General features: G+C 31.3%; 1 protein-coding gene across 1 annotated transcript in view; it reads left to right on the top strand.

The window, feature by feature from the left end:
* LOC129223944 (bridge-like lipid transfer protein family member 3B) overlaps positions 1-4,003 on the top strand; it is a 50,443-nt gene extending 46,440 nt beyond the window's left edge. Inside the window, 3 exon segments of the mRNA XM_054858327.1 lie at positions 81-201; positions 3,292-3,632; positions 3,634-4,003. Coding sequence (XP_054714302.1) covers positions 81-201; positions 3,292-3,632; positions 3,634-3,717 — 546 coding nt within the window. The 3' untranslated portion in view covers positions 3,718-4,003.
* Positions 4,004-16,957: the final 12,954 nt, after the last annotated feature.

Genomic DNA, 16,957 nt, shown 5'->3' with positions numbered 1-16,957 from the left:
ATTTTTTTAAATTCTTCATTGAGTATATTAAAGAAATAAAATAATTGCATGTGTTATTTTTTGTTATATCCTTTTTCCAGGAAGAGCGGCCACCATCTGGTTTACCCTCACCTAGTAGTGCACCTTTAAATATAAGTTTGCCTGGTTGTATAATAGAGAGAACTCTTGATGGAACTTTGAGTGTTCTTCCATTACCACATGGTAGCTGTTTTTTTCTTTTTCTTTGTTTTTGAATGTTGTTGCTCAGTTTTAATGTTACCTTTATTTATTCACTTTATTATTTCATTTACTTTTGTTGTGTGCAGAAATTTTGAATATTCAAAACTAAGTAGTTCAAATTTGGTTTTAAACTATTCTGATATTTATTTTTAAAAATCTTGTAATAGATAGCAAAACATTATACAGTCAACTCGCGATAACTCGAAGTCCAAAGGGACCAGCTAAAACGTTCGAGTTATGGAAAGTTTCCATAACAGTCTCAAGAGTTTGAGACCCCATAAAAACTTTGAGATAAGGAATATTTGAGTTATAAGCTTTGAGTTATTGAATTTCTACTGCATGTCTATGGGGGGTAGGGCATTCTTGTCCCGGGGGGCAGCTTCAGGGGGACTCAAATTCGAGTGGCGTTCCAGAGTCGGACTTGCCTACTGGCCCGCGGGCTGCTGCCGGTGTGCACCCCCCTTTTGTGCACCCCCGAAACTGTTTGCCTTTGTTTTATTTTTACTGCCTTGGAAATATGCGCGACTTCCGCTTCTTTTTTCCTTGCGCCCTCGAACCTGTGCGTCTTCGGCTTTTTACACAAACCTGGACTCCCAAAGGGCTTTGAAAGTATTCCAAAATATTGTGAAATGACCCAATAAACACACATAAGAAACAAATTCTGATAATTATGCATAGATTTCTCAAATATCGTACCTGTCAAATTGCACATAAACTGTTGTATAGTTTCAAACTTCAAAAAGTTGTGAAAAATTATTCTCGCATTATTTTAAAATGTTGATACCTATGTGAATAAAAAATAAGTTCATGCTGCATAAACAGTGTTCTTCCAATGCAGACTCGGTGAACTTCAAAATCATATCCTATGCAGCAAATAAATTAATCTTCGTCATTAGAATAGGGATCAATAACATATCGTTGAAAGGGAAAGATCACTTTTGTGTTTTTTAATATGAAATGTAAATTTTATAAAAGGTTCATTGGCATACATTTTGGGGGGGGGGGGGGTGTTAAGTGGGGGCTCAATATTATTGAAAAGGAAAGATCACTTTTGTGTTTTTTAATATGGAGTGTAAACTTTATAAAAGGTTCATAGGCATACATTTGGGGGGGGGGGGTGTTAAGTGGGGGCTCAAAATTATTGAAAAGGAAAGATCACTTTTGTGTTTTTTAATATGAAATGTAAACTTTATAAAAGGTTCATGAGTGCACATATGGGGGGGGGGGGGCAAGTGGGGGCTCAAGCCCTCTTTTAGAAATTAGAACTTTTAGTACTTTTCCTTTGCAAAAATGTAAAAACATTTCTTCTTCAGCCATTAATGAATAACTTATTAAAAATGTCAATTTTTACTAACTCTAATCCAGCGGTTCCCAACCGGTAATTCCCAAGCCCCTGGGGGTTCACGAAAAAAATATTGTAATGGCGGAGTTTTAACATGCCTGTTTCTGATGAAGTTTCATGTTCAAGTGGTTTCAGGCAAATTTTGCTCCTTTCTTATTCATTTGTCTCTCACATATTCAATACTCTTAACATGAAAATATTTGCTTACTTTCTGACATATTTTACATTTAAATAGTTTACTCTGTCATTGCAATGCAAAGTGCCGGTTTTAGCACTTCCATTGACAACGATAGCCCTGCCTGAAGCCATGCTGAAAACACTCTACTTATTCATACAATGTTCTCAGATGAAAGCATCGGAAAGCTTTTGTCTCCTCAGACACTTTTGATCAGAAAGATTGATTAAACTTGATGAAAACATTACATGGAGCATATACGAGCGTAAAAAATATTTTGATGGTTAGTTTCTTTACCATTTGAGTCCGACGAAGAGCTATCGATCTTCTGTTGTGTTGAATCAAAAATGCATAGAAGTTAGATCACGCCCTTATTTGTTGCTATGATTTTCACACTACATTGACTGCAATTTACTTCGAGCTTTATTGTCGAAAAAGGGAGAGAATGACCAGCAATCCAAGAATTCCACAGGAAGTATGAAAAAATTAATTACTAAAAAAACTTTTTGTGGGTGAAAGTTTGGCAGTGTGATGTTTACACGGTAAAAAAAGAAAAAAATCAATGGAATTTTACCATACAACTAAATTTGCGCTATATGTAAATAAAGAATTTATGAAATTTATGTAGAAAATTTTTCTTGTAGGAAGGGAGCTCTTAAAATATTTGTCTTGTTAAAAATTACACATTGTGTAAAAATTGGAGTAAATGCGAATATTAAAAATAGACGCTTCTATTATTTTTCAATATATGCATTTTACTCCGCACTTATGGCATAATTGCAAGAAAAGTCTTCAGCAATCAAAGGATTAATGTACTCAGTATATCTTTATCAAACAGCTAGGCTCGTAGTCCTTTTTCAAGGAGACTTAAACCTGGAGATCTTTCTGATTTTGCTGTGAGAAAAAAAAAATCATTTAGTTAATCTGAGAGTTCCCTGAAAGGTATTTTAAAGATCATTCTTTAATTGACTTCTGATTTAGTGATTTGAGACAAATGTACCGTAGTGCCAGAAAAATTTCAGCCAAACTTTGAACCTCTTTGTTCCACAAATATTCCATTTTCAAAATTTTTTCTAAGTTGACTGAAGCTCAACACAGAATAATCATTGTGTTTATTTTTTGATGAATTTTTTTTTGTATTCTTTTTTTCTTTGTGATCATTTTAGTTCGTAGCAATATTTGTAATTTTATATTTTGCAATTGTGTTTTCGTGCCTGTTATAAACTACGAAGCAGCATCAAACTAAAAAAAAAATCTCCCAAATTTTATTGTCTATGCGTGTGTATTTCCCCTCGCATTTTTTTGTTACTAATAACCTAGTACCCAAGGGGCTCGCAAACTTCTTGTGGAGTTGGGAAGGGGTTCGCAAGGGGGAAAAGGTTGAGAACTGCTGCTCTAATCTCTACTAAAATCAATTTCCAGGGGGGAAGTATCCTGCTAAACCATGGGGGAGATATCTGAGCCCCCCCCCCTCCTCCATACAATTTTGCATATGTTTCGCCCATGAAAATTTGCAAATTAAGTATCATTATTTTTATGCATAAATTTTTCTCAGGTTATGTTTTAAAGAATCTTGGCGATCTTCTAAATCATTGTTCCTTTAATGAAAATGTTCAGAAGAAAGTAGATACTCATAAATATGACTGCGGCAGCGAGGACGTTGCCGACACTTCTATCTGTGATAATTCCAGTGATGAACAGTTATCGATCACCAAACTTATGAGAGATAACAAAGAACTTAGGTCTAAGCTGAATTTAATGAAGAATTTAGAGCAAGAGAATCAGATACTGAGACAGGAACTGAATTTGCTGCGCAATACAGTTGTGGATGACGAAAAGCTGAAACAGCTCTTGGACTCTAAAAATGAGATTAGGAGGCTAGAACACGAAAAAAACAACATTGCAAGAGACTTTAAGATTATTGCAAAAGGAAGTTAGCAGGCTTGAAATGGAGAAGCATTGCCCCCGAAAGAATTTGTGAAATTTGGTAATTTTTACTATTTGTGTAAAAGAAGTTATTGCAGCTGTGATGATATTCTTCATGCTTTGTCTTTAAAGTAGTAAATGTTAAATGTTTGAGTGTTGAATAAGTGTGCTATGCAACAGTTCATTTTCTAGGATATTAAAAATTTTTAGACTAAGTCTTTGGCAAGATCAGGGGTGTCAAACAAAGCTAGTTTTTAAATGAATTACTAGTCATTTTTGATCTTAACTTTTACCTAGTTTTTACTTTTTGTTCTCATTAATCGATGGCATAGTGCTCTGTAAATAAATGCATGAATTGATTTCTTAAGAAATAAGAAAATCTATAAAAAAATAAATAAAAATTAAGAAGTATTTGTTAAGAATGGTTTAAAAATAAATGATTATTTTTAAAATTGAGCATTGGACACTTCCTCAAATAATTAATGAATAAAAAGAATAAGTAATGTACGTTATAAGATCAATAATATACTTCACTGTAAGTTTATAGAAACGTAATTTGAGAAAGTGCTATGAGTTGTATAATCAATTCATTCATATGGATTTTTTTTTTTTTAATATTAAGTGTTTCAATGGAAATTTTTTGTGTATTTTCAACAGTATGATTTTTTAATTTTATTTATTTATTTATTTATTTATTTATTTATTTTGCAGAGTTAAACAAATAGAAAATTAGAAGAAATATTTTATTTCTTTAGTGAAGTAATTTTTTCATCCAATAGCTAATTAAAATATTTTTCGGGAAAAAAATGCTCAAAAATGTAAATATGTAAATTTTATGAAAATAACTAATAAAGTTCATTTTTGATTTTTTCTCCCTTCTGTTTTTTTTTCTTTCTTTTCTTCTTTCTTTCTGAGTGTTAAAATGTTACCTTCCTTCTGTTACTATAATATATTTTTCTGTCATTACTCTGTTAATAGCCGATAGGTCTGAATTGTATTCTATATACTTAAATAATTTCAATATTAAAAAAAAAAACTATATTATTAGTTTATTTATCATGCTCAATTTTCTTACTGTCATAATAGATATTGATTTAATGATTTGTTAAATAACTGTTTGCTGTTCGTCTTTTTTTTTTTTTTTCATCATTTTAATTGCTGTTTTCTTGAATGACAATATTAATTTTAAGAAAGCTACTAGTGGAACACTACTACTTTGGAACACTAGTTTAATAGTTTAGTTGCAAAACATATACTTTTTTTTTTTTTTAATGTAGAAATTAGATTGTATAAGAAGCTTCATCATGCACTTAGAAAATTTTGTTCTATTGTGTTTCATCTTTCACAGTAAACAGTTAATACGTTCATAACATCACTGTTCTATTGCAAAATATATTTGCATGATAGAATATTTTGACAATTTTACAAAATGAAAACTATCATATCGAACGTTTTGCATTAAGTAGACCAAAAAATTTTAAAGAACGAAAAGTTTTACTGTCTTATAAAATGTTTAGCATTTCCAAATTCTAGTTTTATACTAGTTATTTTTAAAACTTCTCAGAAATAATAATCATGTTTGTAATAATGAGTAGAAAAACATATGTAAAATGTACTCCTACTTGCATTTCATAACTTTAATACCACCTTTTGTAGTGCAATATAATTTTATTGGGTGGTCATATTATTGCCATTTTGTGCAGGGTGGGTATTATTACTATGCTGCCATCCTAAGCACAGAAATCTTAACTGCAGCTAAGCTCAAAATGAGGAAATGCTTTTAAAATTCCGTATACAGTCAATTCTCAATAACTCGAAGTCCAAAGGGACTGGCTAAAACCTTCAAGTAATCGGTAGTTCAAGTTATGGAAATTCCCTTCCCAGCATCTGAAGATTAATTTTTATTTTCTTTTTCAGGAATAGTGCATAGCGGAGATAGGAACTTTTATAGTTTGGATAAATTACGTAAAAATATCTGTACAGAGAATAAATTTTAGTAAGACACTTCAAAAAAGGAAGCTTTTCAACTGTTTACATTTTTTATTGCATCTTAAAATGTCATTAAGTTCGTATGTAATAGGCCCAATTTCTTTTCATTTGATTTCAGTTCATATTGCTTTTTAATGTTTTTTCGTCCTAAAAACAGATTATTTGAGATCCAGAAGATAAAGGCTACTTTTTTTTTTTCAATTTTCAACATGATTTTAAGTCTCTTAAAGCTTAGCGATCAGTAAAATTGTATGTCTTCAGCCACGGCAAAAAGGAACTAAATCGGCTACTTCTCACGTAATCTTGCAACGCTGTTTTTATTAAGGAGTGCTATTGTAAATAAATTATCAAATATATAAGTAAAGCAATGTGTCAAAGGGAAAAAAGTATTTTGGCTGCATTTTTATGCGTAAAATGGAAACGAAACTCGTGTAAAAACTCTGGAGTACATTCCAGATATAGAGACAACTTTCTGTTGAAAGCACTAAATTATTTTGGGACCGAATGAAAACTTCGAGATAAAGGAAAATTAAAGTTATAAGGCTTTGAGTTAATCGAGAGTCGACCGTACTTGAATCACGTGACACTTTTTCACGGTTTTTAAAAATATATCCCATTCATAAATGAGCATAAACATTGGCTATGAGTAAAATATGTGACAAAAAACCACCTGGTAACAATAAATCAATTGTGATAAAAAATGCAGTTAATGACTCTTACACTTAACATGGCAGTTCAATTAAAAGGTTAGTCGTGGTTCTCTTGTCATTCTAAGAAGGCAGGGATATTGATAGTTTTTTTTTTTTTTCAAGGGGTGAAAATACTCCTTGACTTTTTTTTAGAGGAGTGAAATTCCTTTAAAGGGGTGAAATTACAAAATTAGTTGAAGAGCATAATAATAATGATATATAATTATTTCTGTTTAAAAAAATAACTTTCTAAAGACAAAATGGAATATAGCACAAAAAGAAGTACTATGTGCTATTTTGATTTTTAACATTTAGAATATTTGATATTTTTTTAAAAAAATAACAAAATATTCAAATGTGATATTTAAAAAATCTAATTAACTTCTTTTTCTCCTCTTTCCGTGATACTAAACTTTTACTTAAAATACTTAGCTCAAAAATATTGGTGAATAAATTTTTTCAGTTTTGAGGCATATTTCTTATTTTTAATTTGTAAAATAAACTTATACAAGAGTTGAAAATATCTCTGCAAGAAGGCATTGATTGGAGAACTTTTTGGCGTGGCAGGTGTCTGACATAACCACAATTTTATTATTTGCCCTTCTTTAAGCATCACATTGTGTCTATGCCTGTTCTAAATATCTTTGTAAAACAGGTTGCATGTGTACAATTTTCCAAATCAGAGTGTTAATAGTTTCTATCATGAACTTCTGCTTCTCAACTATGAATTTATCTAACTAGTTAATCTGTTTGGCATCCCTAAGGGCAAAACATAGATTAAACTTTGCTAATCTATTTAGTTGCCAAAGATGTCTAAGTTTAGTGCATATCATAGCTAGAGCTTTCGAAAATATCTTTATATATTGTTTGTTTTATAATTAATTTGTTTTTTTCTTTTGATTTTAATATATGTTTTAAAGACTATAAATGTTAATTGTACTCAATAATTTATTTTACTATATCTGCATTTATTCTGATTTTTACTCCTTGTGCTACTAAGTATTTTTAAATGAGGCAGTGAGAAGCTAAGGGATGTAAGGGCCAAAAATTAAAAATTTAGAGATGATCAGTACAAATGGTTAGGGGTACCACTCCTTTGTCTTGGGGCAAGAGATGATACTAGTAGCACTGGTAAATGCTGCAGTACAGCATGATTTAAAAAAAAAATTAACTTAAATTTTGACCTCTTGAATTCAAATTATGTTTTTCGCAATCACGAGTGTGCGTGTGTGTTTATGTGTGTGTGTGTGTGTGTGTTTATGTGTAGGGGGTATGTGTGTTTGTGTGTAGGGGGTATGTGTGTTTGTGTGTATGGGGTATATGTATGTGTGTAGGCATGTGTGTTTGTGTCTGTGTGGCTGAGTGTTTGTGTGTGTAGGGGGAATGTGTGTGTGTGTGTGTGTAGGCATATGTGTTTGTGTCTGTGTGCAGGCGTGAGTGTGTGGGTAGTTGTGTGTAGGTGTGTTTGCATGTATGCGTGTGTGTATGTGTTTGTGTAGGTGTTTGTATGTAGGCATGTGTGTTTGTGTCAGTGTGCAGGTATGAGTGGTTGGGTAGTTGTGTGTATGAGTGTTTGTGTGTGTGCTTGTGTATGTGTGTGTAGATGTATGTGTTTGTGTGTGTGCTTGTGTATGTGTGTGTAGATGTATGTGTTTGTGTGTGTGTGTGTAGTTGTGTATGTATGTGCGTGTGTGTAGGATATAGATGCAACCTGGAGACAGCTTTCGCTATAGGAGCAGCATCGTGAGGAGCCGGTCGACGGTGATGCTGCAGAGGGTGCTGGTGGGAAAATAAAATGATAGGACCTCAAAACAGTCAAGTGAGAACAATAAGCAATCGTGATTGCTCAATAAATGAAAGCCAACCTAGGATCTAAACTTAAAATATTTTTTACTTGAAACTATAAAAAGTCCACTTACATCCCTTTGCTTCTCACTGCCTCAAATGTTGATTGATAACTATGAGACATAGTACTTTTATTTTTTGTGTTATTTTTCCCCCTATCAAATCTTTCCTCTTCTGACATAATTTCCTTCATGTATTTTTATTTATTTAATTTAATGTAGAAAATAATACAAGCATTAGGAAAAAATATTCTTCATTATAGAAAAAATCTTATTATACAGTAGAATACCTTTATAACGCCGACCTATATAACGCAGTTCTCTATAAACCGCACAACTTTTCAGATGTAAACAATAAGTTTTGCAGTTAAAATAAGCCCTCTATTCTGCATTGCAAACATAAAAATTGTTAGGCAAATTAAATTTTGAAACAGTTTTTCATCTTTCTATCTAAATTCAAAGGCTTTGAATGAGAATTAGAATTCACAGTTTAAAAAAAAAAAAAAACATCACTCTTGAAAATGCAGCTGTTATGCAATCTATAAAGATAGGAGAACTGCAGGATACACTTTATTTTGATTGTGAAACATGCATTTTGAATAGTACATTGTGTAATTATTGCTTTAATACAAACTGCGGTTAAAACTTATTCTTAAGTAGAAATATATAGATATATTCTGAATATATTAGTTTCAAAATTTGTGAAATGATCTATATAATGCAAAAACCTGTATAAGCTCTTGTCCCAAGGTGTGCGTTATAACGGTCTTCTAATGTATATTAAAATTTAGAAAACACATTTAAATTGCTACTTATGTCAACAATAACAATGAAACACTATAAGTATGTTTCTTTTTATAATAAATTCTATTTATAAGTGTTATAGAGTAAGTAGATTCAAGTAATTAACTTTATTATTGTAAAGCATTCCAAATTGTTAAATATTAAATGTTGAAATTATTCGTGAATATATTTTTTTATCGATGTACCAAAATAGTTTAATTTTTTGTTGATACAAATTTTATTTCTTTATGAATTCTAGAGTTGTAATGCATACTGCATTTCAAAATTCATTTTCTAACTGTATAGCAAAAAGGAATATTTTCATTATCTTACTGTAGAAATGCAGTTGTGGATCTTCCACATTTAATGGTTTAAACTCAGAAAATAATCCGTTTTACTGTTTAAACATTTGCTGCCTGAAAATTTTAGCAAGTTTTAATTTATTATTGCATTACAATGGAACCTTAGAAACCTGAATCCAGGAGATTTCAAATTCTAGATAATCGTGAACAGCTTGTGAAGTCAAGGATTAAAATTAGATTCTTTTCTAGATTCAATCTTTTATTAATATTGTGTCCAAGTGATGAGACGAGGCAATGTCAATCAAAGGCAAGTCTTTGTTAGACAAGCTGTTTGCTTCAATGAATTTTGAAACTGAAGAAATAAATTGCATTTCAAACCATTCTTTCAATAGAATGGGAAAAATAAGAAATAACAACATCAAAATGCACAAATTGCAGATTACCGCAGACACGTGTTTCAGCATTACACAGAATGCCTTATAGGGTGTCTTTTCATCCATAAGCCAGGGACGGATACAAGGGAGGGGCGATGGGAGCGATCGCTCCTCCCTTGTGGGACTCTCCATCGGTAATTTTTAGAAAATGAAGTTCAAAAAACGTAAATCCAGACAAGTTTCACTGATGTTGGGAAAAGGGAGGTTTGAGTTTTGGATCATATCTCCCGGAACTGTTTCGTAATTAAAGTCCAAAACCTTTGTGATCAATATTTTAAAATCAGTATACATAGTAAAAAGTAAGTAATAAAAATCAATCGCCCCTCCCTTGAAAACTTTCTGGATCCGTCCTTGCCATAAGCTCATTTCTTTTGCATTGAAATAGGCATTCCTTGTAATGCCGAAACATGTGTCTGCAGTAATCTGCAATTTGTGCTTTTTGATGTTGTTATTTCTTATATTACTTTGAATGCACAGAGGTATTTATTTAACTCGTTCTTCAAATAGTTCATCCAAGCAGTTTTCTTGATTTCTATAGTAAACTGGTAAAATTGCTTTGGCAGGGGACTTTATCTAACTCTTGTTTTATTAGGGGGTAAATTTGCTTTATTATTAACTAAAAACAAAGACTTTCAGACCACTATTGAACTAATAACAAAATTTTAACTAGGCCACCTGGTAAACCCAAACTTTCTTTTGACCTTTTTTTAACCTTTCTTTTTGTTTGTTCTTTTTTAACTAGGTAAGTTTTGAGGTCCATAATGTATGTAAAATCATTATCTCAGCATTACTGAGGAAATCAATATTATAAAATCACCAATTGCAAAAAATATTGCATATACTTGTTTCACGAGGATTCACTTTTGCTTTGTGAAACAGATTGGAACTTCCAGTCACTATATAAAAACTAATATCTTCATTTTTATTTCAAAAAACAATGATAAAATGTATAAATAATAATTTTCTACTGCATTGAAGTTATTATTTACTCTTTTTATCATAATTTGTTCAATATGTTTAATTCTAAATTTATGATGCTTCTAGTAGCTTATAAATTCTGTCCAAAAATTCTCATATGTTGTATATTGATCTCATTTTCGAGTCTTTCTGTTTTATTTTTAAACTCATGCTCTAGCTAATTTTGAAATTCATGAATGGTGTTACATTTAGGAGTGCTGATTACGGACCTGAAGCTTCTTTTAAAGGTACAGTAATACATTGATGTAAGTGACCAACCTAAAAATTCAACTTTAATTTTTATCAAATTAAGCTTGAAAATAAGAAAAAATTAAAAGAAAAAAAGTAAAAAACGTTGACAGAAATTAAGTTAAAGTAAAAGTTATTGCTGAATCCACTTCTACCGGAGTTACGTTTTTGAGTATATATTAGTACTTTTTTAGGAATTTTAAACTTTAGCTTCTATTTTTTTATATATTTGAATGTAAAGAGCAATTATATAAAATATCAAAAAAAAAAAAAAGTTTTAAACTATGATTTGTATATGTTATGGGTGTTACTTTAAAGTACAAAGCATTATTTTTCAAATGCAATTTTTCTTTTTATTAAGTCGCTATTTTATTTTATTATACATAGTTGTTCCTCATATTCAAATATGCAAAAATTAAAAATCAGAGCTTAAAATTTCTGGAGTGAAGTGCAAATATTATGCTAAAAAATCACACTTGTGGAAGTGGATTGAGCACATTATTTAACTTAGAATTACGTACTTTATGCAGGTATTTCAAAAGTAAAAATTGTTATTGTTCTTACACATTATTTAAAATGCCCTTTCAATATCATTCAAATGATTATATGTTACAACAAGAACATCAGTATATTGTATCCGATTGCTTTTCAAAAACAAGTTTTGATAAGAATTGGTAAAAAAGTATAAAGTAATATGGTTTATCCACCTTACTAAAAGGTGTATCTTTGAAAGTCACTTAAATAAGAGTTACATTATATTAATTTTAACTGGTTTAAGTTGAAATGCATAAGAGATGGGACATGTAAATTGGGGCTGAACTAAGGTGATGTGATCAACGGGGAATTAGCCCAGTAAATTTTGGCTAGGGTTGATGCGCCACAAATTTATAATTAGCTGAATTTTACAGGATTAGTTCCTAAAGATGTGTGGAACAAATCCTGAAAAGTCCCCTAACTTCCTATGTGAGCTTCTATCCAAAATGGCGGATCAAAGATGGCTGCTTAGTACTTTTTGTTTTCCTTATAACTCGGTTAAAAATGAAAATTGAAAAAAACTTTAGGCTCTAGAAGTAATATTGTTTTGATACATAACCTAAAATAAACAATAAAAATTTCTAACATTTGTTTTGACACCAAAAACTGAAATTTCTGTGTTCTATGTAACATGCAGCAGAACACATAAAGTACTAAAATAAATAATTTTTTACGTTTTTTTGGGGGTTTTTCTTAAAAATATGTTCCCTCATACATTATTCAATCGTTGTTATTTTTTAGTTTAAAAAAAATTATGTATGTTTGAACTGTTGCTTGTGTTTTACTGACATTTCCCCATAAAAAATTATAAACATATTATGATCTCCTAATTGTGTTTTTTGTCTAAAATGCAAAATTTTCGATGTGAAAATTCAATGCTGATCTGTGTAGCTGTTTGAAACTACCATAAATCGTAAAGTGGCTCCAAATTCCTTTTGTAATATAAAATGAATAAAAAAAAGAAACGAAACACTCACTGTAAGGATAGAAATTCTTCAAAAATCAGTTCAAAACTTTTTTTTTAATAAAAAGATAATTGTTATCTCAAAATGGTATTTTTTTGTACATTTTAGGTTGCAAATAGTTACTCAAGAATGATTTTTTTTAAATTATGTTTCCATACAATTATGTGACAATGGAAAAAATGTCATTGAAAGATCACTGCCTTCAACTTCAGGATGTTTTGTTGGGGAAGTTAAACTTCAGGAGAAAAAAGGGGGTTATTATTAAGAAATGAGCGTTCTGTTCAGTCTTCCGCAATTTTTGACCACGATACTGCTGTTTTCAAATGAAACGATAATTTACGAGATATCTCAAATGTGAGTTATCCCCTCAACTACCCTTGCTTTTTGGTTGGGTTTCTCTGGGAAAGGATAAAAACACAATGGTAGCAGCTATCATTCAATTAGTAGAGCCTTTTGTTAAGCCACCCACCACCAATTTCTTTATCCATTGAAGATGAAGGATTTCTTATTTACGCATTGGCATGGGATGAGTCAGACATATAATAAAAAGACATATTCCTCAAATACTTCAGGTGTCTTCAGAAAAAACTTCTTTTTATGTGAAGCAGTGGTTTTTAATGGATACGCTGATGCATTACCAACATTGGGAAGAAACAAAGAAGGATGATGTTGTAAATGTCTGAGGCTACTGCTTTTTGAAGAAAATGTAGAAGGAACAATTTTATAGACTAACTTTTTGCAGAATTCTGAGAACAAATCAAGATTAATTCAAACTATGATGGAATACTTCCGATTAGCAGGAATGATTGTACAAATGGATAAGGATGCCAATGTATTAATTTGCTCAATTGTGATAAAAACATGCCAGAACAACTCCAAACCAGACGCAGTAATAGGTACTGACACAGATCTCCTCTCAATTCTAAGTGAAAGAGATATGTCTGGAACATCACTGCATTTTTTACCCCCAAACCAATTTAATGCAAAGAAAAATGTACAATATATTGAAAGTACAAGAAGTCTTGGGGGTCCCTTGAAGGATTCTCTTCTTTTGCTCAACACAAACATACGATGTGACTCCGACTCCACGTCAGCTATGTTCAGAAAGGGTAAATCTTGAGCTTTCAAGTCGCTAAAGGAAAATCTCAAACTGCTTTCTCTGACCTCACAGCTCAGTAGTTTTCAGCTTGATCCATCCAGAAAAGTCACCCAGACTGTAGAAGTGTTGATAAAACATCTTTTTGGTGGGAGTAACACTTAACAACCGCTTATACAACCGTGATAACAATTAAGTATCCTGAACTCCTTCTCCAAAATTTAAAGCTTGGCAACTCTTCCACCCACAAGTGCAGTTGCTTCACAGTATCAATTTTATGTTTATCTAATAGTACAACAGTGACTTAAGAAAAACATGAATCCAATTAAATGTGGATGTGTTATGAAAGGAGGTGGACTGTTCACAACGCTTTTGTCACTTCCCGAAGCTTCCAAAGGAATTCTGCATTTAATGTTTTGTGACAACAAATTAACAGTAATTATCTGAGACTGTGATCTAAATGCCAATGAAAACGCTGATCTTTAATGTTCCAAGTTTTGCATGCATTTTTTAGGTGGAACATCTAAAAATTCAACTTCTGTGCACGGGCCTGAAGATGAGGATGATGATACTGAATATTGATGCTTTTTTTTCCCTAGATTTTTACTGACATTACTATCTTTATATATTTTACATGCTTTTCAAAAAGACATTATATGTCAGTTTTTAAAGTACTAAATAAATAATATTCTGCAATTTTTTTGAAAATTCATTATAAGGTCACTTTTTTCTCTTATCATATTCTCATTCCAAAACTAGAAATAGCTAGATTTCTTTCAGAAATGGAATAAAATCTACTTGATTACTCAATAAATGGAATATATCAATCATTTTGCAGTTCATATTTTAAAAAGAAGACCATAAAAATTCTTTATTTTAGTAACTTTTTCGTTCTGCTGCATATTACGTAGAAACAGGACCGGATTTAGGGGAGGGCAGGCGGGGCTACTGCCCCGGGGCCTCCACAACAACGGGGCCCCCACCATAATTTTTTTCAAAATATCCTAACTTTCACAGGTGAGCAAATTTTACGTTTTTTCTCCCCTATAAATAATAATAATAATAATAATAATAATAATATAAAAAAATAAATAGCAGTAACTTCAGGAAATATTTACTATTAAAGTGCTGATCGAAAATATCGGAGATATACATATATATCAAAATATTCGGATATATATCAAAGTATCGGATATTTTCGAAATTATGATGATCTTTTCAAACCCTGATTAGAGGCCTCCACTCCTTCATTGATCCGGTGCCTCCACACTTCCAAATCTGGCCCTGCGTAGAAAATAGAAATTTTAGCTTCTGATGTCAAAACAATTGTTTGAACTTTTTTACTGGTTATTTTAGAGTGTATATCAAAACAGTATTACTTTTAGAGCATATGGAGTTTTTAGAACTGAAAAATCTTTATTTTTGACCAAGTTATAAGGAAAACCGAAAGTACTAGGAGGCCATCTTTGATCCGCCATTTTGGACGGAAACTCACATGAGATCTTAGGGGAGTTTTTAGGATTTACTCTACATGCTATGAGAAACTAATTCTGAAAATATTTCTTAATTATAAATTTGTGGTGCAAAAAATCCTAAATTTACTGGGCTAAATGCGGGGTATGGCATTTTTCCATTTTTTTTTTATTTTAATGCAAATGATCATTTTCTGATTTCAGTAATTTATGCCTTATGCTCATATATGTGAGTGTCCTCTCACCTCCCCCCCCCCCAGGACTACAACACTGCAGTACTAATTAACTTGAATTTCAATCTGCAAAATATTCTGGAAGAGTGTAGTATAGCCCATCCCTTAACCTAATGTCATCAAAGGTGTCTTACAATTGTGTCTTTTGGACTTCAGTTTTGTAAATTTTCCAGAGGAGGGCCCCTAAATCACCTGATATCATCAAAGATGGTCTAAAATTGAGATTTTAGAACTTCAATTTCAGAACTTCGATTCTGAAGGAATTCTTGGGAAGATCTTTCTTTCTCCTAACATCATTGCATATTGTCTTAAATTGGCTTTTTGAAACTTCAATGTGGAAAATATATGCCGAGGAAGAGTTTGATCACTCCCAGCACCTCCCCTGTTATATCTGCTCTTGTTATAATGTTTGAGATTATTTCTTGCGCAGCCTTTCTAATTTAAATAAATAAAAAAAAAACATTTTTACAAATTTTATTTTCCCAAGATATTTTACTGTTAAAAAATAATGCCTCTATTTTAGATTTCTATGTGTCTAAGTAAATATAAATTATTTCAACTTTAGTAGCCCTGTAGATGCATTGAGAATTCTCTATATCGTCCTAAACTAAGCATTGAAATGTAGGACAAAATGAGCTATAATTATCTCTGGATGTTCCTTCATTTTTTCTTAAACATTCTTTTAAGTATATATACTTATTAGAATTTTAAATGTAGGCGTTTATACAAAATGGATTTTAGTTGTACAGTTTTAAAGTTGTATTTCTACTACTTTTTAAAAGTGAGCAATGCATTTAAAGCTCATCTGTTTTATGACTTTTATATTTTGTGTGAACATTGAAGATTTGTGTGAATTATTTGTTTTTATTAATCACCAATGTTTGCTTTAAACATGCAGTCTAAAATGATCTAAGTAACCGATAGTGTAACTTGAAGTAAGTGATAAATGTTCAAGGGATATTTTTTTTATTTTTAAGTCTTTTGTAAAATATTTGATTTTAAAATTAATAATTTTTCCTGATTTTTATTAGTAGTTCAATATGGCTATCAAGATATCAGTCCTGTTATAAATGTACAGGGTGAGTTCAATCGAATCTGCCATTGAAAAAATAAAATTCTGCGAAAGCGACCATTTCTGAGATTCCTGTGGGACCTACACACAAAATGAGTGCATATTTGAAAAGAGCAGGCTAAATCCTACAAAATGAAACATTTTCCATCAAGATAGTCGCATTTTATAATGAGCTACAAGCTTTGAAACATTGGACACACTCAGAATTTAAATGGTGCAAAAGTTTTCAATCAACATTTTCAGAAACAATCGTGTGAGCTACAATCAGGCAAATCTACCAAAAACTGGCACATTACACTAGCTTTCACATGATACAACAACAAATCATATTGGACTTCAAGTTCAGCAGAAATTCAGGCTTTTGTTTGAAACAGTGTAAAAAACTGCATTCGTTGAAAAAGGAAAACCAGTGAAGAGTCACACTTTTCTGTTTTAAATTTCCTGTTTCACGTAAGCATGCTGCTTTCTTAGTTTAAGATAATGACATTTTTATATCAAAATAATAGTTTTAACATTTTAGGGAGGAGGTTCTATTTCATTTGAAAAAGATTGAAGCAACTAAAGCTCCGGTACCAGATAATATTTATCCAAAAATTTTAGTTGAATGTGCAGAGGAATTAGTGGATGTTATTTTGAATATTTTCAATGCTTCTTATAACTCGGGGACGGTGCCAGA

The sequence above is a fragment of the Uloborus diversus genome, chromosome 6 (genome assembly GCF_026930045.1).
Source record: "Uloborus diversus isolate 005 chromosome 6, Udiv.v.3.1, whole genome shotgun sequence".
In the NCBI taxonomy this organism is placed as follows: domain Eukaryota; kingdom Metazoa; phylum Arthropoda; class Arachnida; order Araneae; family Uloboridae; genus Uloborus; species Uloborus diversus.
The sequence above is the reverse complement of the archived record's forward strand: the minus strand, read 5'-3'. Positions and strand labels throughout refer to the sequence as shown.